The sequence below is a fragment of the Salmo trutta genome, unplaced genomic scaffold, assembly GCF_901001165.1.
Source record: "Salmo trutta unplaced genomic scaffold, fSalTru1.1, whole genome shotgun sequence".
Classification (NCBI taxonomy): domain Eukaryota; kingdom Metazoa; phylum Chordata; class Actinopteri; order Salmoniformes; family Salmonidae; genus Salmo; species Salmo trutta.
Window position 1 is genome coordinate 388,370 of NW_021823319.1, and position 16,160 is coordinate 404,529.

Genomic DNA, 16,160 nt, shown 5'->3' on the forward strand with positions numbered 1-16,160 from the left:
TTCGGGGCCAACTGCCCATTATGCCAAACCCACGCAGACCGAGTTTCGTCTTCGAATTATCTTCCGTTTAGGAGAAAAAGCCGTGTCGCGATTGGTGATATATGTTACATTTGCAATATGATTCCATACGCCCTCTCGTGGAATAATCCGGGACTGCAAGGAAATGACCAAAATTTGAAAATTTAATTAAACGGAAACCGAAGGTCCGAGAGACTCCGTTCGATGACTTCCTGGAAGATCCGGCCCCCGTGAGCGGCCCGACGCCGTCCGCGGATTTATCGGACGTGGTCGGACGTCTAGTAAGGGAGGGTACATTTGCAACATGGACTTTCTCACTAACCATACGGATGGCGCACGCGACGTCCCTTCATGTATGTAACTAAAGGCTGGGGCATAGTAACTAAAGGCTGGGGGCATAGTAACTAAAGGCTGGGGGCATAGTAACTAAAGGCTGGGCCCATAGTAACTAAAGGCTGGGGGCATAGTAACTAAAGGCTGGGGGCATAGTAACTAAAGGCTGGGGGCATAGTAACTAAAGGCTGGGGGCATAGTAACTAAAGGCTGGGGGCATAGTAACTAAAGGCTGGGGGCATAGTAACTAAAGGCTGGGGGCATAGTAACTAAAGGCTGGGGGCATAGTAACTAAAGGCTGGGGGCATAGTAACTAAAGGCTGGGGGCATAGTAACTAAAGGCTGGGGGCATAGTAACTAAAGGCTGGGGGCATAGTAACTAAAGTCTGGGGGCCCATAGTAACTAAAGGCTGGGGGCATAGTAACTAAAGGCTGGGGGCATAGTAACTAAAGGCTGGGGGCATAGTAACTAAAGGATGGGGGCATAGTAACTAAAGGCTGGGGGCATAGAAACTAAAGGCTGGGGGCATAGTAACTAAAGGCTGGGGGCATAGTAACTAAAGGCTGGGGGCATAGTAACTAAAGGCTGGGGGCATAGTAACTAAAGGCTGGGGGGCCATAGTAACTAAAGGCTGGGGGCCCATAGTAACTAAAGGCTGGGGGCCCATAGTAACTAAAGGCTGGGGGCATAGTAACTAAAGGCTGGGGGCCCATAGTAACTAAAGGCTGGGGGCATAGTAACTAAAGGCTGGGGGCATAGTAACTAAAGGCTGGGGGCATAGTAACTAAAGGCTGGGGGCCCATAGTAACTAAAGGCTGGGGGCATAGTAACTAAAGGCTGGGGGCATAGTAACTAAAGGCTGGGGGCATAGTAACTAAAGGATGGGGGCATAGTAACTAAAGGCTGGGGGCATAGAAACTAAAGGCTGGGGGCATAGTAACTAAAGGCTGGGGGCATAGTAACTAAAGGCTGGGGGCATAGTAACTAAAGGCTGGGGGCATAGTAACTAAAGGCTGGGGGGCCATAGTAACTAAAGGCTGGGGGCCCATAGTAACTAAAGGCTGGGGGCCCATAGTAACTAAAGGCTGGGGGCATAGTAACTAAAGGCTGGGGGCCCATAGTAACTAAAGGCTGGGGGCATAGTAACTAAAGGCTGGGGGCATAGAAACTAAAGGCTGGGGGCATAGTAACTAAAGGCTGGGGGCATAGTAACTAAAGGCTGGGGCCATAGTAACTAAAGGCTGGGGGCATAGTAACTAAAGGCTACCTCTTGGTTTTAGGCTTTGGGATAGTTAAAAGGCCAGAACCAGAGGACCTGAGGGACCTACTGGGTATATAACTTAAAGCATGTCTGACATGTATTAAAGTGCACAATTGTGGATTGATTTAAAAACCAATAGAAGAATCTTTAAATTAATTCTAAAACTGACAGGCAGCCGGTGCAGAGACCTTTAAAACCGGTGTAATGTGTTCTCTCCGTCTGGTCTTGGTCAGTACCCGTGCTGCAGCATTCTGTATGTTTTGCAGTTGACAAATGGCTTTCTTGGGTAGACCAGACAGGGGAGCATTGCTGTAGTCAAGCCTGCTAGTAATAAATGCATGGATGAGTCTCTCTGTATCAGCCTGAGAGAGAAACAGTCACACCTTGGCAATGTTCCTCAGGTGGTAAAAAGCTATTTTGGTCACATTCCTAATTGAAATTTAGTTCAGATTCTAAAATAACACCTAGGTTTTTTTTTACCTGGTGTTTTATCTTTATTGCCCGTAAATTAAAATGTGAGGCCATATTCTCTCTCTGTGCTTTGGCTTCAACGATAAGTACCTCGAGCTGGAAGAAGTTGTGAGCCATCCAAGTATTTAAATCACTAATACAGTCTAATAATTTATCCGTGGACATAAAATCCTCTGGTGACACAAAAAATATAAAGTTGTGTATCGTCTGCGTAGCAGTGAAAAATCAATGCTGTGCTTTCTGATAACGCTGCCAAGGGGTAACATATATAAACTGAACAGTATCGGACCCAAAATAGAGCCTTGTGGAACGCCACGTGATATGTATTATGTTCACTAAGAGTGACAAAAAAAAACACCTCTCGACCGGTTAAATAGGTCCTAAACCCATTTAGAACTGGACCGGAGAGGTCAAACCAAACCCTCTCCAGTCTGTCCAGAAGGACATCATGGTCGACAGTGTCGAATGCAGCAATTAAGAGTACAAGGACAAAGAGCTGTTTGGCATCTGTGTTGGCTCAAAGATCATTTACCACTTTATTTACCACTAAGGCTGTTTCTGTGCTGTAGTGGGCACCAAAACCAGATTGGAATTCTTCAAAAATACAGTTGGCACTTAAAAAAAGAAATAATTTAGCTGTTTGAAAACCAATATTCCCAGAATGTTGCTTAAGAATGGAAGGTTGGAGATTGGCTGAAAATTGCTAAGAGCTGAAAAAACAAAACATCTAGATGACTTTTCTTAAGAAGGGTGTTTTACCAGGACAGGTTTTTAGTGCAGTGGGGAAAGTGCCTATGAACGAGGAGTAGTTAACAATAGCTTGTACTTCTTCAGATATGTAATTTGTTTTGAAGAAGGCGGTGGTGGGGGATAGGATCGAGAAGGCAGGTAGAGGACTTAAGTTGTGATAGCACTTTCCAGAGCATGTCCGTTCCCACGGCGACCAGTACGGGGGAAGAAAAAAAAATGTATGAAATGTATGAAAATGTATGAAAATGTATGCATTCACTACTGTAAGTCGCTCTGGATAAGAGCGTCTGCTAAATGACTAAAATGTAAATGTGAAACTAGAGAAAATAGATCCATATTGACCTTTGAGTGGTAGACCAGGGCTCATATCAAACTTCTCATGAGGTCTTGCTTGACTAATAACCAGCCTAATGTTAGTTATCTTATCTCTGAAATAATGCCGCCAACTCATCACATTTAGACGCGGAGGAAAGTTCACATTAGGTTTTCTGGGGTAGGATTTATCAGTCCATCAACGGTCGAGAAGAGCACTTTTGAATTATTCTGATTATTCGTGATCAAGTAAGAAGACTGAGCCCGTCTGGCATTTTCTAATGGCCTTGTTATATACGCCAATTTGATCTCTCAGAATATCATAATGGCCTTGTTATATATCAGGGTGGCAGGGTAGCCTAGTGGTTAGAGCGTTGGACTAGTAACCGAAAGGTTGCAAGATCTAATCCCCGAGCCGACAAGGTAAAAATCTGTCGTTCTGCCCCTGAACAAGACAGTTAACCCACTGTTCCCCGGTAGGCCGTCATTGAAAATAAGAATTTGTTCTTAAATGACTTGCCTACTTTAAATAAAGGTACAATTAATTAAAAAAAATATGCCAACTTGCTCTCTCAGAATCTCATAATGGACCTTTAACTTTCTCCACTTCAACTCTGCCTTTCTGCAATGTCTCTTTAATTGATTAGATGAACAGATCTGGGAAACAGGCTAAGGGTTAAAGGTTGTGAGGATCATGGGTTACCCACCAACGCAGTATTACACCCATACATGCTCTGCCCTAAGACCCCCAGGTGACCCTCTCGAATCCTGGACGTCCCCGGGATATCAGCGGCTCTACCCGGAGCCTTGCCCTGCCCGTGCCCATGATGCATCACATAATCCACAGACGAGGCCTTCTTGATGCCTGCCAGGGTGGTCCTGGGAGGCCTATGGGTGTAGCTACTCTCCACAGTGGCAGAACGCTTCCGTGCGCCAGCCAGACGTTTGTGCCCGCCGGGTGTCTCTAAAGCCGGAGGTTTAGAGGCCTGCTGACTCTTCATCCACTTTATCACTATGATTAACTTCTTCACCAGCTTTTTGAAGTGGAACACTCGGTACTGAGGATGGTGATGGAGGAGGAAGGGCGGCGAGTGGACAGGACATGCAGGCATGCAGAGAGAACGGTGAGACAGAGAGACAGAGAGAGAGATGGTGAGCTGGAGGAATGGAGGGAGATAGGACATGCAGGTTTATGAAAGACAAAATGAAACCTCCCTTTGTCTTTTAGGTCTAATACTTAACTTCATCCAAACTGACTTCTTATTGGGTGAAGTACAGAGTCAGTTTATACAACATTGTATAGTACTACAATACTGTAACATGGTGTAGATTAGTATGTACTACTTTGTATAGTACTACAATACTGCATTGTATCGTACTACAATGCTGTGTAGATTAGTATGTACTACGTTGTATAGTACTACCATGCTATAGCATGGTGTAGATTAGTATGGGTGCATGCTGATGATGTCACAACTGAGACAGTAATAAAGTAGTGGTCACCTTTCCCTGCAGGTGCAGGTTGTTTCTGATGATCTCCCGCACCTCGTCCTCTGTATCTTTCTGTTGACAGAAACATCACAGAAACACTGATTCATAGGGGTTTGACAGCAGCAAACAGGGAGGGCGCCATGGAATCTAGGCTGTTCTACTTACTGGGGAGTCCATGAATACCAATGAGACACCTTACCGTTTCATTAGAGACTTAAGTGATTACCTGACTGAAGCGGATCTTGGCCAGAGCGATCAGTTCCTGGTCTCCCGGAGCGCAGATATTCAGTCCTACAGGAAGTAGTCTCTTCAACGCTGCTACGATGAGGCTGGTCTGCATGGAGTAGCGATCACCCTTCCTCTTCATCTTCTTCCTCTCCTGGTCGGACACGGCTCCCTACAGGGGAGACACCAGGTGACAAGTCAACAAGTCAGCAGAACCACCTGGTCTCACTACTGGTGTCCCCCAGGGCTCTGCACTAGGTCCTCTTTAATGTCTCACTACTGGTGTCCCCCAGGGCTCTGCACTACGTCCTCTTTAATGTCTCACTACTGGTGTCCCCCCAGGACTCTGTACTAGGTCCTCTTTAATGTCTCAGTACTGGTGTTCCCCAGGGCTCTGTACCACGTCCTCTTTAATGTATCACTATTGGTGTCCCCCAGGGCTCTGTACTAGGTCCTATTTAATGTCTCACTACTGGTGTGTCCCAGGACTCTGTACTAGGTCCTCTTTAATGTCTCACTACTGGTGTCCCCCAGGGCTCTGTACTGGGTCCTCTCTTGTTCTATCTGAACACCAAGCCATATCTCAGGTCAAGAACAACTTATCCATTTAATTATGTTCAGTCATCACAACTTACTGTGCAGTCTTCATCATATTGGGGGACAATGCTCTTTAAACTTATATATGGTATACAGAGTCATAGTACACTTAAATGTACATAACAATGTAAAAACAAAAAAATATCACGCTCGTACCATCTATATAACACCACTTGCCTTGGACATCTTTGACTTGGTGTCTGTGATGAGGAAGGACATATTGTTGATCTCATTCTGAACCACAAAGTTTTGCTCCTCCCGTTTAAAATTCTGCAGTGGAAGAAATAAAATATTTCAGTGTTGGATGTTGCCAAGGATTTATGCAAATGTAGCCTGCAGCCTGACAGGGTACTTGGAGAAGCACAGACACACATGAACGCTCTAGAGATACATTACAGTCTCTTCTAGTTCTCGCTGTCAGGGAAGCAAATGTAAAATGTATTTATTTCAGAAAGAAACACTGAAGAATTCCTTGAATTGAATGGGATTTTAATAGGATTGTTATTTTTTTTTAAGTGTAGAGCGCACTTTCAGAGTTCCTTGGTAACGACCAATAGAAACTAATCACAGAGTGATTAAGACATGAAATGTTTCCTGGAAACTGTTGCAGTGACGTGATGATTCATATGTGAAATTGTCTCTGTGTAGCTTACATGAGACTTGGACCAGAATATGAAGACCTCTGCTACCATGCGGAAGAGCTCCTCAGCCTCAGGGTTTGATTCTTTCAGCCATTTGGCCCTAAGATAAAAACACATAGGAAAACAAGTTACAGTATTCAGTCGGATAAAACAGTCACACTAACAGCAGAAACTGGCATGACATCTTAACAACTTAAAATAACACTTATGTTATTGCTTGTTTGTTATTGATCCACCCACTCCTCTCACTTTACCCCACTGGTCCTTTACCTGTAGTAGTGAGCAACATGGAGGAGGAGGAAGTAGAATGTCTAGTTACCTGTTGTAGTGAGCAACATGGAGGAGGAGGAGGAGGTAGAATGTCTAGTTACCTGTTGTAGTCAGCAACATGGAGGAGGAGGAAGTAGAATGTCTAGTTACCTGTTGTAGTCAGCAACATGGAGGAGGAGGAGGAAGTAGAATGTCTAGTTACCTGTTGTAGTCAGCAACATGGAGGAGGAGGAAGTAGAATGTCTAGTTACCTGTTGTAGTGAGCAACATGGAGGAGGAGGAAGTAGAATGTCTAGTTACCTGTTGTAGTCAGCAACATGGAGGAGGAGGAAGTAGAATGTCTAGTTACCTGTTGTAGTGAGCAACATGGAGGAGGAGGAAGTAGAATGTCTAGTTACCTGTTGTAGTCAGCAACATGGAGGAGGAGGAGGTAGAATGTCTAGTTACCTGTTGTAGTCAGCAACATGGAGGAGGAGGAAGTAGAATGTCTAGTTACCTGTTGTAGTCTACAAAGCGGATGAGTAGCAACTGTAGTCTTCAAAGTGGATGAGGAGGCAGAATGTCTAGTTACCTGTTGTAGTCTACAAAGCGGATGAGTAGCAACTGTAGTCTTCAAAGTGGATGAGGAGGCAGAATGTCTAGTTACCTGTTGTAGTCTACAAAGCGGATGAGTAGCAACTGTAGTCTTCAAAGTGGATGAGGAGGTAGAATGTCTAGTTACCTGTTGTAGTCTACAAAGCGGATGAGTAGCGGATAAAAGGCATAGAGGTCTCTGATCAGGATGGTGAACTCATCCAGGATGAGTAGTTCAGCCTCAGACATCTCCCCTCGTCCCTCGGCCTTCATTTGTTCCTCATCCATCAGCACGGTGGCAGCCTTCTTCCTCAACTTCTCCATCAGCGGCAGGAAGTGGCTCTTCAACAGCCCCCCCTTCGCCTTACCAATGATTGGCTGAGAGAACACTGGAGGCGGGGACAGAATAGAGGAAGGACAGTTAGTGAGAGAGACTGGTGGAAAACAACGATGGTGATGTTTCACTCCGGATGATTTTACAGTTTGTTTTCCTATTTTAAAACAACGATGGTGATGTTTCACTCCGGATGATTTTACAGTTTGTTTTCTTATTTTAAAACAACGATGGTGATGTTTCACTCCGGATGATTTTACAGTTTGTTTTCTTATTTAAAACAACGATGGTGATGTTTCACTCCGGATGATTTTACAGTTTGTTTTCTTATTTTAAAACAACGATGGTGATGTTTCACTCCGGATGATTTTACAGTTTGTTTTCTTATTTTAAAACAACGATGGTGATGTTTCACTCCGGATGATTTTACAGTTTGTTTTCTTATTTTAAAACAACGATGGTGATGTTTCACTCCGGATGATTTTACAGTTGTTTTCTTATTTTAAAACAACGATGGTGATGTTTCACTCCGGATGATTTTACAGTTTGTTTTCTTATTTTAAAACAACGATGGTGATGTTTCACTCCGGATGATTTTACAGTTTGTTTTCTTATTTTAAAACAACGATGGTGATGTTTCACTCCGGATGATTTTACAGTTTGTTTTCTTATTTTAAAACAACGATGGTGATGTTTCACTCCGGATGATTTTACAGTTTGTTTTCTTATTTTAAAACAACGATGGTGATGTTTCACTCCGGATGATTTTACAGTTTGTTTTCTTATTTTAAAACAACGATGGTGATGTTTCACTCCGGATGATTTTACAGTTTGTTTTCTTATTTTAAAACAACGATGGTGATGTTTCACTCCGGATGATTTTACAGTTTGTTTTCTTATTTTAAAACAACGATGGTGATGTTTCACTCCGGATGATTTTACAGTTTGTTTTCTTATTTTAAAACAACGATGGTGATGTTTCACTCCGGATGATTTTACAGTTTGTTTTCTTATTTTAAAACAACGATGGTGATGTTTCACTCCGGATGATTTTACAAGTTTGTTTTCTTATTTTAAAACAACGATGGTGATGTTTCACTCCGGATGATTTTACAGTTGTTTTCTTATTTTAAAACAACGATGGTGATGTTTCACTCCGGATGATTTTACAGTTTGTTTTCTTATTTTAAAACAACGATGGTGATGTTTCACTCCGGATGATTTTACAGTTTGTTTTCTTATTTTAAAACAACGATGGTGATGTTTCACTCCGGATGATTTTACAGTTTGTTTTCTTATTTTAAAACAACGATGGTGATGTTTCACTCCGGATGATTTTACAGTTTGTTTTCTTATTTTAAAACAACGATGGTGATGTTTCACTCCGGATGATTTTACAGTTTGTTTTCTTATTTTAAAACAACGATGGTGATGTTTCACTCCGGATGATTTTACAGTTTGTTTTCTTATTTTAAAACAACGATGGTGATGTTTCACTCCGGATGATTTTACAGTTGTTTTCTTATTTTAAACAACGATGGTGATGTTTCACACTGGATGTGTCACATCCTGACCAGCAGAGGGAGCAATTGGATTAGTTTTGGTCAGGATGTGGCAGGGTTTCTGTGTATGTGTTTTCTAGTATGTCTGTTTCTTTGTTGGTCTGTGTGGCTCTCGATCAGGAACAGCTGGTTATCGTTGTTCCTGATTGGGAGTCATATATTAGGAGTATGTTTTTCACCTGGGGTTTGTGGGTTGTTGTTTTTGCACTGCGATTGTTAGCCTGCAAAACTGTTCCTGTTGTCGTGAGTACTGTTTGTTGTTTTTCCTGTGGATGCTTTAAGTGTTTCATTAAAGGAACATGAGTATCCACATTCCCGCTGCGCCTTGGTCTTCTCTCCAGTACGACATATGTGACAGGATGATTTTACAGTTTCTTTTCTTATTTTAAAACAACGATGGTGTTGTTTCACTCTGGATGATGTTACAGTTTGTTTTCATTTAGAAACGTTGCATTTTGGTTGCGGTGTTGTCTGACAACAACACATGATCACCATCACATGCAGTAACAACACATATGCAGTATGGTAAACGGCTTGGTCATGTGAGTGGCCTATGCTCCTACGGCATAGAAGGGTTGAATACAAGGAAAGTGTGAGTAACCGTTGTGTTTCTGAACACCCACCCAACTGCCGGTCAACCAATTCAGGATTCCCCGTCGATCAACATACCATTTTAGCATTTTATTTGTATCCCCAATTACTACTCTTCCTGGAGTTCAAACAGGAAACAAAACAGCAAAGCAAATAAAATACATAATATAATATACATAACACTACATAACTGTCACGCCCTGACCTGAGAGAGCCTTTTTTATGTCTCTATTTAGGTTGGTCAGGGTGTGATTTGAGTGGGCATTCTATGTCCTTTTTTCTATGTTTGGTATTTCTTTGTTTCGGCCGGGTATGGCTCTCAATCAGGGACAGCTGTATATCGTTGTTTATGATTGGGAGCCATACTTGGGCAGCCTGTTTTCCTTTTGGGTTTTGTGGGTGGTTATTTTCTGTTTAGTCACTTTGTTACCTGACAGAACTGTTTGGCTGTTGTCTTTTGTTTAGTTGTAAAGTGTTCTCATTTTCCATTAAATTTCATGATGAGCACTAACCACGCTGCGCCTTGGTCTACTCCATTCAACAGCCGTTACAATAACACTACATCATCTCCTGTCTCTGCCTCACGCTTCAGAAACAGGAGATGGCTCCAGCGCTATAAGCCGTTCCTGCTGGAACAAGCCAAGGATTCAGTCAAGGTCACCCACCTACATAATACAATACATAGACAGTGCACATTACAATAATGGGCACTGTATATTTACCAAGATACAGTGAGGGAAAAAAGTATTTGATCCCCTGCTGATTTTGTATGTTTGCCCACTGACAAAGAAATTATCAGTCTATAATTTTTATGATATGTTTATTGACAGTGAGAGACAGAATAACAACAAAAATACAGAAAAAATCATGTCAATAATTTTATAAATTGCTTTGCATTTTATTGAGGGAAATAAGTATTTGACCCCCTCTCAATCAGAAAGATTTCTGGCTCCCAGGTGTCTTTTATACAGGAAACGAGCTGAGATTAGGAGCACACTCTTAAAGGGTATATTTACCAAGATATATAGAATGGCTGTGTCTATTTACAGTCCCCTTTGTGCCGTAAGATGTTATTTGATCTGGTTTTTTAATGTGTTTTTATTGCTAGCTTGAGTTACCTGGGGTGGCAGAGTAGTTCCATGTAGTAATGTCTCTAATACTGTGCGTTTCCCAGCCTCTGTTCTGGACCTGGGGACTGCGAAGAGACCTCTGATTGCATTGCTTGCGATGTACCAATGAGTATCTGAACTGTGAGCCAACTGCTTGAACAGAGAGTTCTGTACCTTCAACACATCAACACTTCGCACAAAGACCAATAGTGATGATGCAGTCAATCTCGACCTCAACTTTGAGCCAGGAGAGATTGACATGCATGTCATTGACATTTCTTCCTCCATGTACATCTAAGCGGAATACGTGCTGCTCTGTTCTGGACCAACTGCAATTGGACCTATGTCCTTCTACATGACCACACAACTGGGCAGTAGTCCAGGTGCTACAAAAATCAGGGCCTGTAAGACCTGTCTGGTCAACTGAGATGTCAAGAAAACAGAGCAACGTCTTCTCATGGTCTGTTTCCATTGATCATCCTTAATAAGATGTTTCTACCGCTTGATTGGAGTCCACCTGTCTAAAATTCTATTCATTGGACATGCTTTGGAAAGACTCACGCCTGTCTATATAAGGTCCCACAGTTGACAGTGCATGTCAGAGTAAAAACTAGGCCATGAGGTTGAAGGAATTGTCCGTAGAGCTCCGAGACAGGATTGTGTCGACGCACAGATCTGGGGAAGGGTACCAAAACATTTCTGCAGAATTGAAGGTCACCAAGAACACAGTGGCCTCCATTATTCTTAAATGGAAGAAGGTCAGAACTACCAAGAATCTTGTTTCTAAAACCCTGTTTTTGCTTTGTCATTATGGGGTGTTGTGTGTAGATTGATGAGGGGGAAAAAAACATTTAATCCATTTTAGAATAAGGCTGTAAGGTAACAAAATGTGGAAAAAGTGAAAGGGTCCGAATACTTTCCAAATGCACCGTAAATGTTGAGTGAGTGATTTGTCCCAAAAACAATGCTTTTCATTTTTGAGATATTTAGCACCAGCCTATTGCTAGTTACCCATTCTATAACTGACTGGAGCTCTATGTTAAACCTATTGGTAGTTACCCATTCTATAACTGACTGCAGCTCTATGTTAAACCTATTGGTAGGTACCCATTCTATAACTGACTGCAGCTCTATGTTAAACCTATTGGTAGTTACCCATTCTAGAACTGACTGGAGCTCTATGTTAAACCAATTGGTAGTTACCCATTCTATAACTGACTGGAGCTCTATGTTAAACCTATTGGTAGTTACCCATTCTATAACTGACTGCAGCTCTATGTTAAACCTATTGGTAGGTACCCATTCTATAACTGACTGCAGCTCTATGTTAAACCTATTGGTAGGTACCCATTCTATAACTGACTGCAGCTCTATGTTAAACCTATTGGTAGGTACCCATTCTATAACTGACTGCAGCTCTATGTTAAGGGTGTCAGTTATTTATTGTATTGTTGCAGCCGACATCTACACGGTTGAGTCGTCAGCGTACATAGACACACAGGTTTTATTCATGGTCAGTGGGAGGTCATGAGTAAAAACAGAAAACAATAATGGCCCTAGCCAGCTGCCCTGTGGTACACCACACTCAACTGAATTTGGATTAGAGAAGCTTCCATTAACAAAAACACTCTGTTCTATTAGATAGGTAACTCTCAATCCATAATAAGGATGCAAATCCATAAGACCTACATTTTTTTTCAACAATAGGTTATGATCAATGATATCAAAAACTACACTGAAGTCAAACAAAACAGCTCCGACAATATTTTTTCAATCAATTTCTTTCAGCCAATCATCAGTGATTTGTGTCAGTGCCGAGCATGTTGAGTGCCCTTCTCTATAAGCATGCTGAAAGTCTGTTGTTAATTTGTTAATTCAGTAAAATACCTGTATTTGGTCAAACACCATTTTTTTTTTCTCCAAACGTTTGCTAAGCACTGGTAACCGACTGATTGGGCAGTTGTGTTGAACCATTGAACCATTAAAGAGGGCTCTGCTATTTTTGGACAGCGGAATGACCTTTGCCTCCCTCCAGGCCTGAGGGAACACACCGTCTGTTTAGTTACATGATTTCACAATATACTGTATGTTTGTCAATCTGCTGTGTTGTTTGACTAATTTGGTAATTTCCCTTCGCCTCGCCACTCTCAGACACACAGTTTTTCAAATCATCATCTATCCATGGGGGATTTGGCAGTTCTAACAGTCAGTTTCCTGATCGGCACATGCCTATCAGTAACAGGAAGTGGCAGTTCTAACAGTCAGTTTCCTGATGGGCACACGCCTATCAGTAACAGGAAGTGTCAGCTCTAACAGTCAGTTTCCTGATCGGCACATGCCTATCAGTAACAGGAAGTGGCAGTTCTAATAGTCAGTTTCCTGATGGGCACATGCCTATCAGTAACAGGAAGTGGCAGTTTTAACAGTCAGTTTCCTGATGGGCACATGCCTATCAGTAACAGGAAGTGTCAGTTCTAACAGTCAGTTTCGTGATCGGCACATACCTATCAGTAACAGGAAGTGGCAGATTCATAAATGTTCCAAGTGCGTCGTCAGGATGTTCCTCATTACACACGTCAGATCAACAAATATTTTTTCACATCTTCGACATAGGAATCACTACAACACCTCTTGTATGATCGCGTTACACACAATTTTAGCTCTAGCCTTTGGAACTTTGGTTTTCCTATATATGGCTACTATATTATGACCGCTGCATCAGATGGATTTGGATACTGCTTTAGAGTGGATTTCTGCAGCGTTAGTAAAGATGTGATCAATACATGCGGATGATTTCATTCCTGTGCTGTTTGTAAATAACCCGGTAGGTTGACTGATAACCTGAACCAGGTAAGCAGGCATCAGTTACAGCTTGAGACTTATTTTTGAGTGGGCAGCTTGATGTCAACCAGTCTATATTTAGGGTCACCCAGAAAATATACTTCCCTGTTGATATCACATACATAATCAAGCATTTCACACATGTAGTCCAAATATTGACTTTTAACACTCTGTGGTTTATAGCAACTTCCTACGAGAAAAGGCTTTAGGTGAGGCTTTAGGTGAACCAGAAGCAGTGGAGGCTGGTGGGAGGAGCTATGAGGATGGGCTCAATGTAACGGCTGGAACGGCATAAATACAACGGTATGGAATCCCCCCTTTGTTTGACTCCGTTCCTTTGATTCCATTCCGGCCATTACAATGAGCCCGTCTTCCTATAGCTCCATCCCACCATCCACCACTGGCCTGTAGCTGTATTACTTCCACATCATCTAACATGAGATCCTCTCTCAGCCTAACAGGAATATGACTCTGGATATACATGGCAACACCTCCCCCATTTGCAGTTCTATCTTTCCTGTATATTCTATAACCATGCTACTGCTGCATCAAATGAATGATCGAAGTGTGTTTCAGAGATGGCCAGAATATGAATGTATTCTGATGTTAATTGTTAATTTCATGAACCTTATTTCTCAAGCTACATATGTTAAAATGGGCTATTTTTAGTCGTTTTCTGGGTTACTTGATTGTTTTTAATGATCCGAGATAGACATGTCATTGACATTTACCTTTGACTCAATGCTACTGAGTGGGCTTCTTCCCTAAGGCAGACAGTTTCAGTACAAACAGTGAAATTCAATTCTATGTGCATATATGATTATTGCTGACGATTCCCCCCCCCCCCCCCCCCCGACGACATACGACGTCGTGGTAACTACACACACACATAACAACCAAGACATTGACAAGTAGGCTAAAGTGCTTTTGACCATGTGGCAGGTAAAAAGGTGTGTCTCTCTACCTGCAAGTCGTTTCATCCAGGCCCCCTCGTCGATCCCCAGGTTATTATAGATGATCTTCAGGATGTTACCCAGGAGACTGTTCATGTGGTCTGAGGTGAGGTGAGTACAGCAGCTGTCCGCGGTCTCTGGAGGGTTGTTCTCTGGGCCGTGTTCCCACCAGTGAGACATGTAGCTGCATAGCATGGGCAGCACCACCTGAGGATAAGTAAGGACAGGGGGGGGGGGGGGATGCTCATATCAAATGTTTAAGAATTGTTGTCTTTTCAATCATGTTCTTATCTCTTGTAAGCTCAGGGATCCAGACCAACATGTCTCCCTGGTCTCACTGGGGTCACTAACTTTTTCAGTTGGTGGCACCAGCCCATGATTTGTTGGCACCAGCCCATGATTTGGTGGCACCAGCCCATGATTTGTTGGCACCAGCTCATGATTTGTTGGCACCAGCCCATGATTTGGTGGCACCAGCCCATGATTTGGTGGCACCAGCTCATGATTTGGTGGTACCAGCCCATGATTTGGTGGTACCAGGCCATGATTTGCAGGCACCAGCTCATGTCCTACATGTCTTATACCATGGGCTGGAGGACAGCGTGTCCTACATGTCTTATACCCTGGGCTGGAGGACAGCGTGTCCTACAAGTCTTATACCCTGGGCTGGAGGACAGCGTGTCCTACATGACTTATACCCTGGGCTGGAGGACAGCGTGTCCTACATGTCTTATACCCTGGGCTGGAGGACAGCGTGTCCTACATGTCTTATACCCTGGGCTGGAGGACAGCGTGTCCTACAAGTCTTATACCCTGGGCTGGAGGACAGCGTGTCCTACATGTCTTATACCCTGGGCTGGAGGACAGCGTGTCCTACATGTCTTATACCCTGGGCTGGAGGACAGCGTGTCCTACATGTCTTATACCCTGGGCTGGAGGACAGCGTGTCCTACATGACTTATACCCTGGGCTGGAGGACAGCGTGTCCTACATGTCTTAAACATGGGCTGGAGGACAGCGTGTCCTACATGTCTTATACCATGGGCTGGAGGACAGCGTGTCTGGTGGTTTAATAAACCACCAGTCTCCTGTTAATAAACCACCAGTCTCCTGTTAATAAACCACCAGTCTCCTGTTAATAAACCACCAGTCTCCTGTTAATAAACCACCAGTCTCCAGTTAATAAACCACCAGTCTCCTGTTAATAAACCACCAGTCTCCAGTTAATAAACCACCAGTCTCCAGTTAATAAACCACCAGTCTCCTGTTAATAAACCACCAGTCTCCTGTTAATAAACCACCAGTCTCCAGTTAATAAACCACCAGTCTCCAGTTAATAAACCACCAGTCTCCTGTTAATAAACCACCAGTCTCCAGTTAATAAACCACCAGTCTCCTGTTAATAAACCGGTCTCTACCTCCATAACGTGAGGCATCTGTGTGTAGTGCAGGCCGGACTCAGCCAGATCCATGATCTCTTCCAGAGACTTCTCCAGGGACGGGATGACTGGACACATCTCTCCTACCTGGGAGGGCAGGTCTAGAGCTGGGGGAGCAGCGGGGAAAGAGAGGAGAGAGAGTGGGAAATTGAGAGAGGGAGGAAAAGAGAGGTAGAGAGAGATAAAGAAAGAGAGGGTGGAGGGAGAGAGAAAGAAAGAGAGAAAGAAAGAGAGAGGGTAGAGGGAGAGAGACAGAGAGAGAGGGTGAAGGGAGAGAGACAGAGAGAGAGGGTGAAGGGAGAGAGACAGAGAGAGGAGGTGGAGGGAGAGAGAGAGAGGGTGGGAGGGAGAGAGACAGAGAGAGAGGGTGAAGGAGAGGAGAGAGACA

At 43.3% G+C, this 16,160-nt stretch overlaps 1 protein-coding gene across 1 annotated transcript in view; it reads right to left on the bottom strand.

Moving 5' to 3' along the window:
• The window catches only part of ryr2a (ryanodine receptor 2a (cardiac)), a gene marked incomplete at its 3' end in the record, with an annotated part of 473,963 nt that overhangs the window by 69,662 nt on the left and 388,141 nt on the right, over positions 1 to 16,160 (bottom strand). The window contains 6 exon segments of the mRNA XM_029748619.1: positions 4,650 to 4,709; positions 4,864 to 5,034; positions 5,637 to 5,729; positions 6,113 to 6,200; positions 7,092 to 7,332; positions 14,345 to 14,540. Of these exon segments, the coding sequence (XP_029604479.1) occupies positions 4,650 to 4,709; positions 4,864 to 5,034; positions 5,637 to 5,729; positions 6,113 to 6,200; positions 7,092 to 7,332; positions 14,345 to 14,540 (849 nt within the window).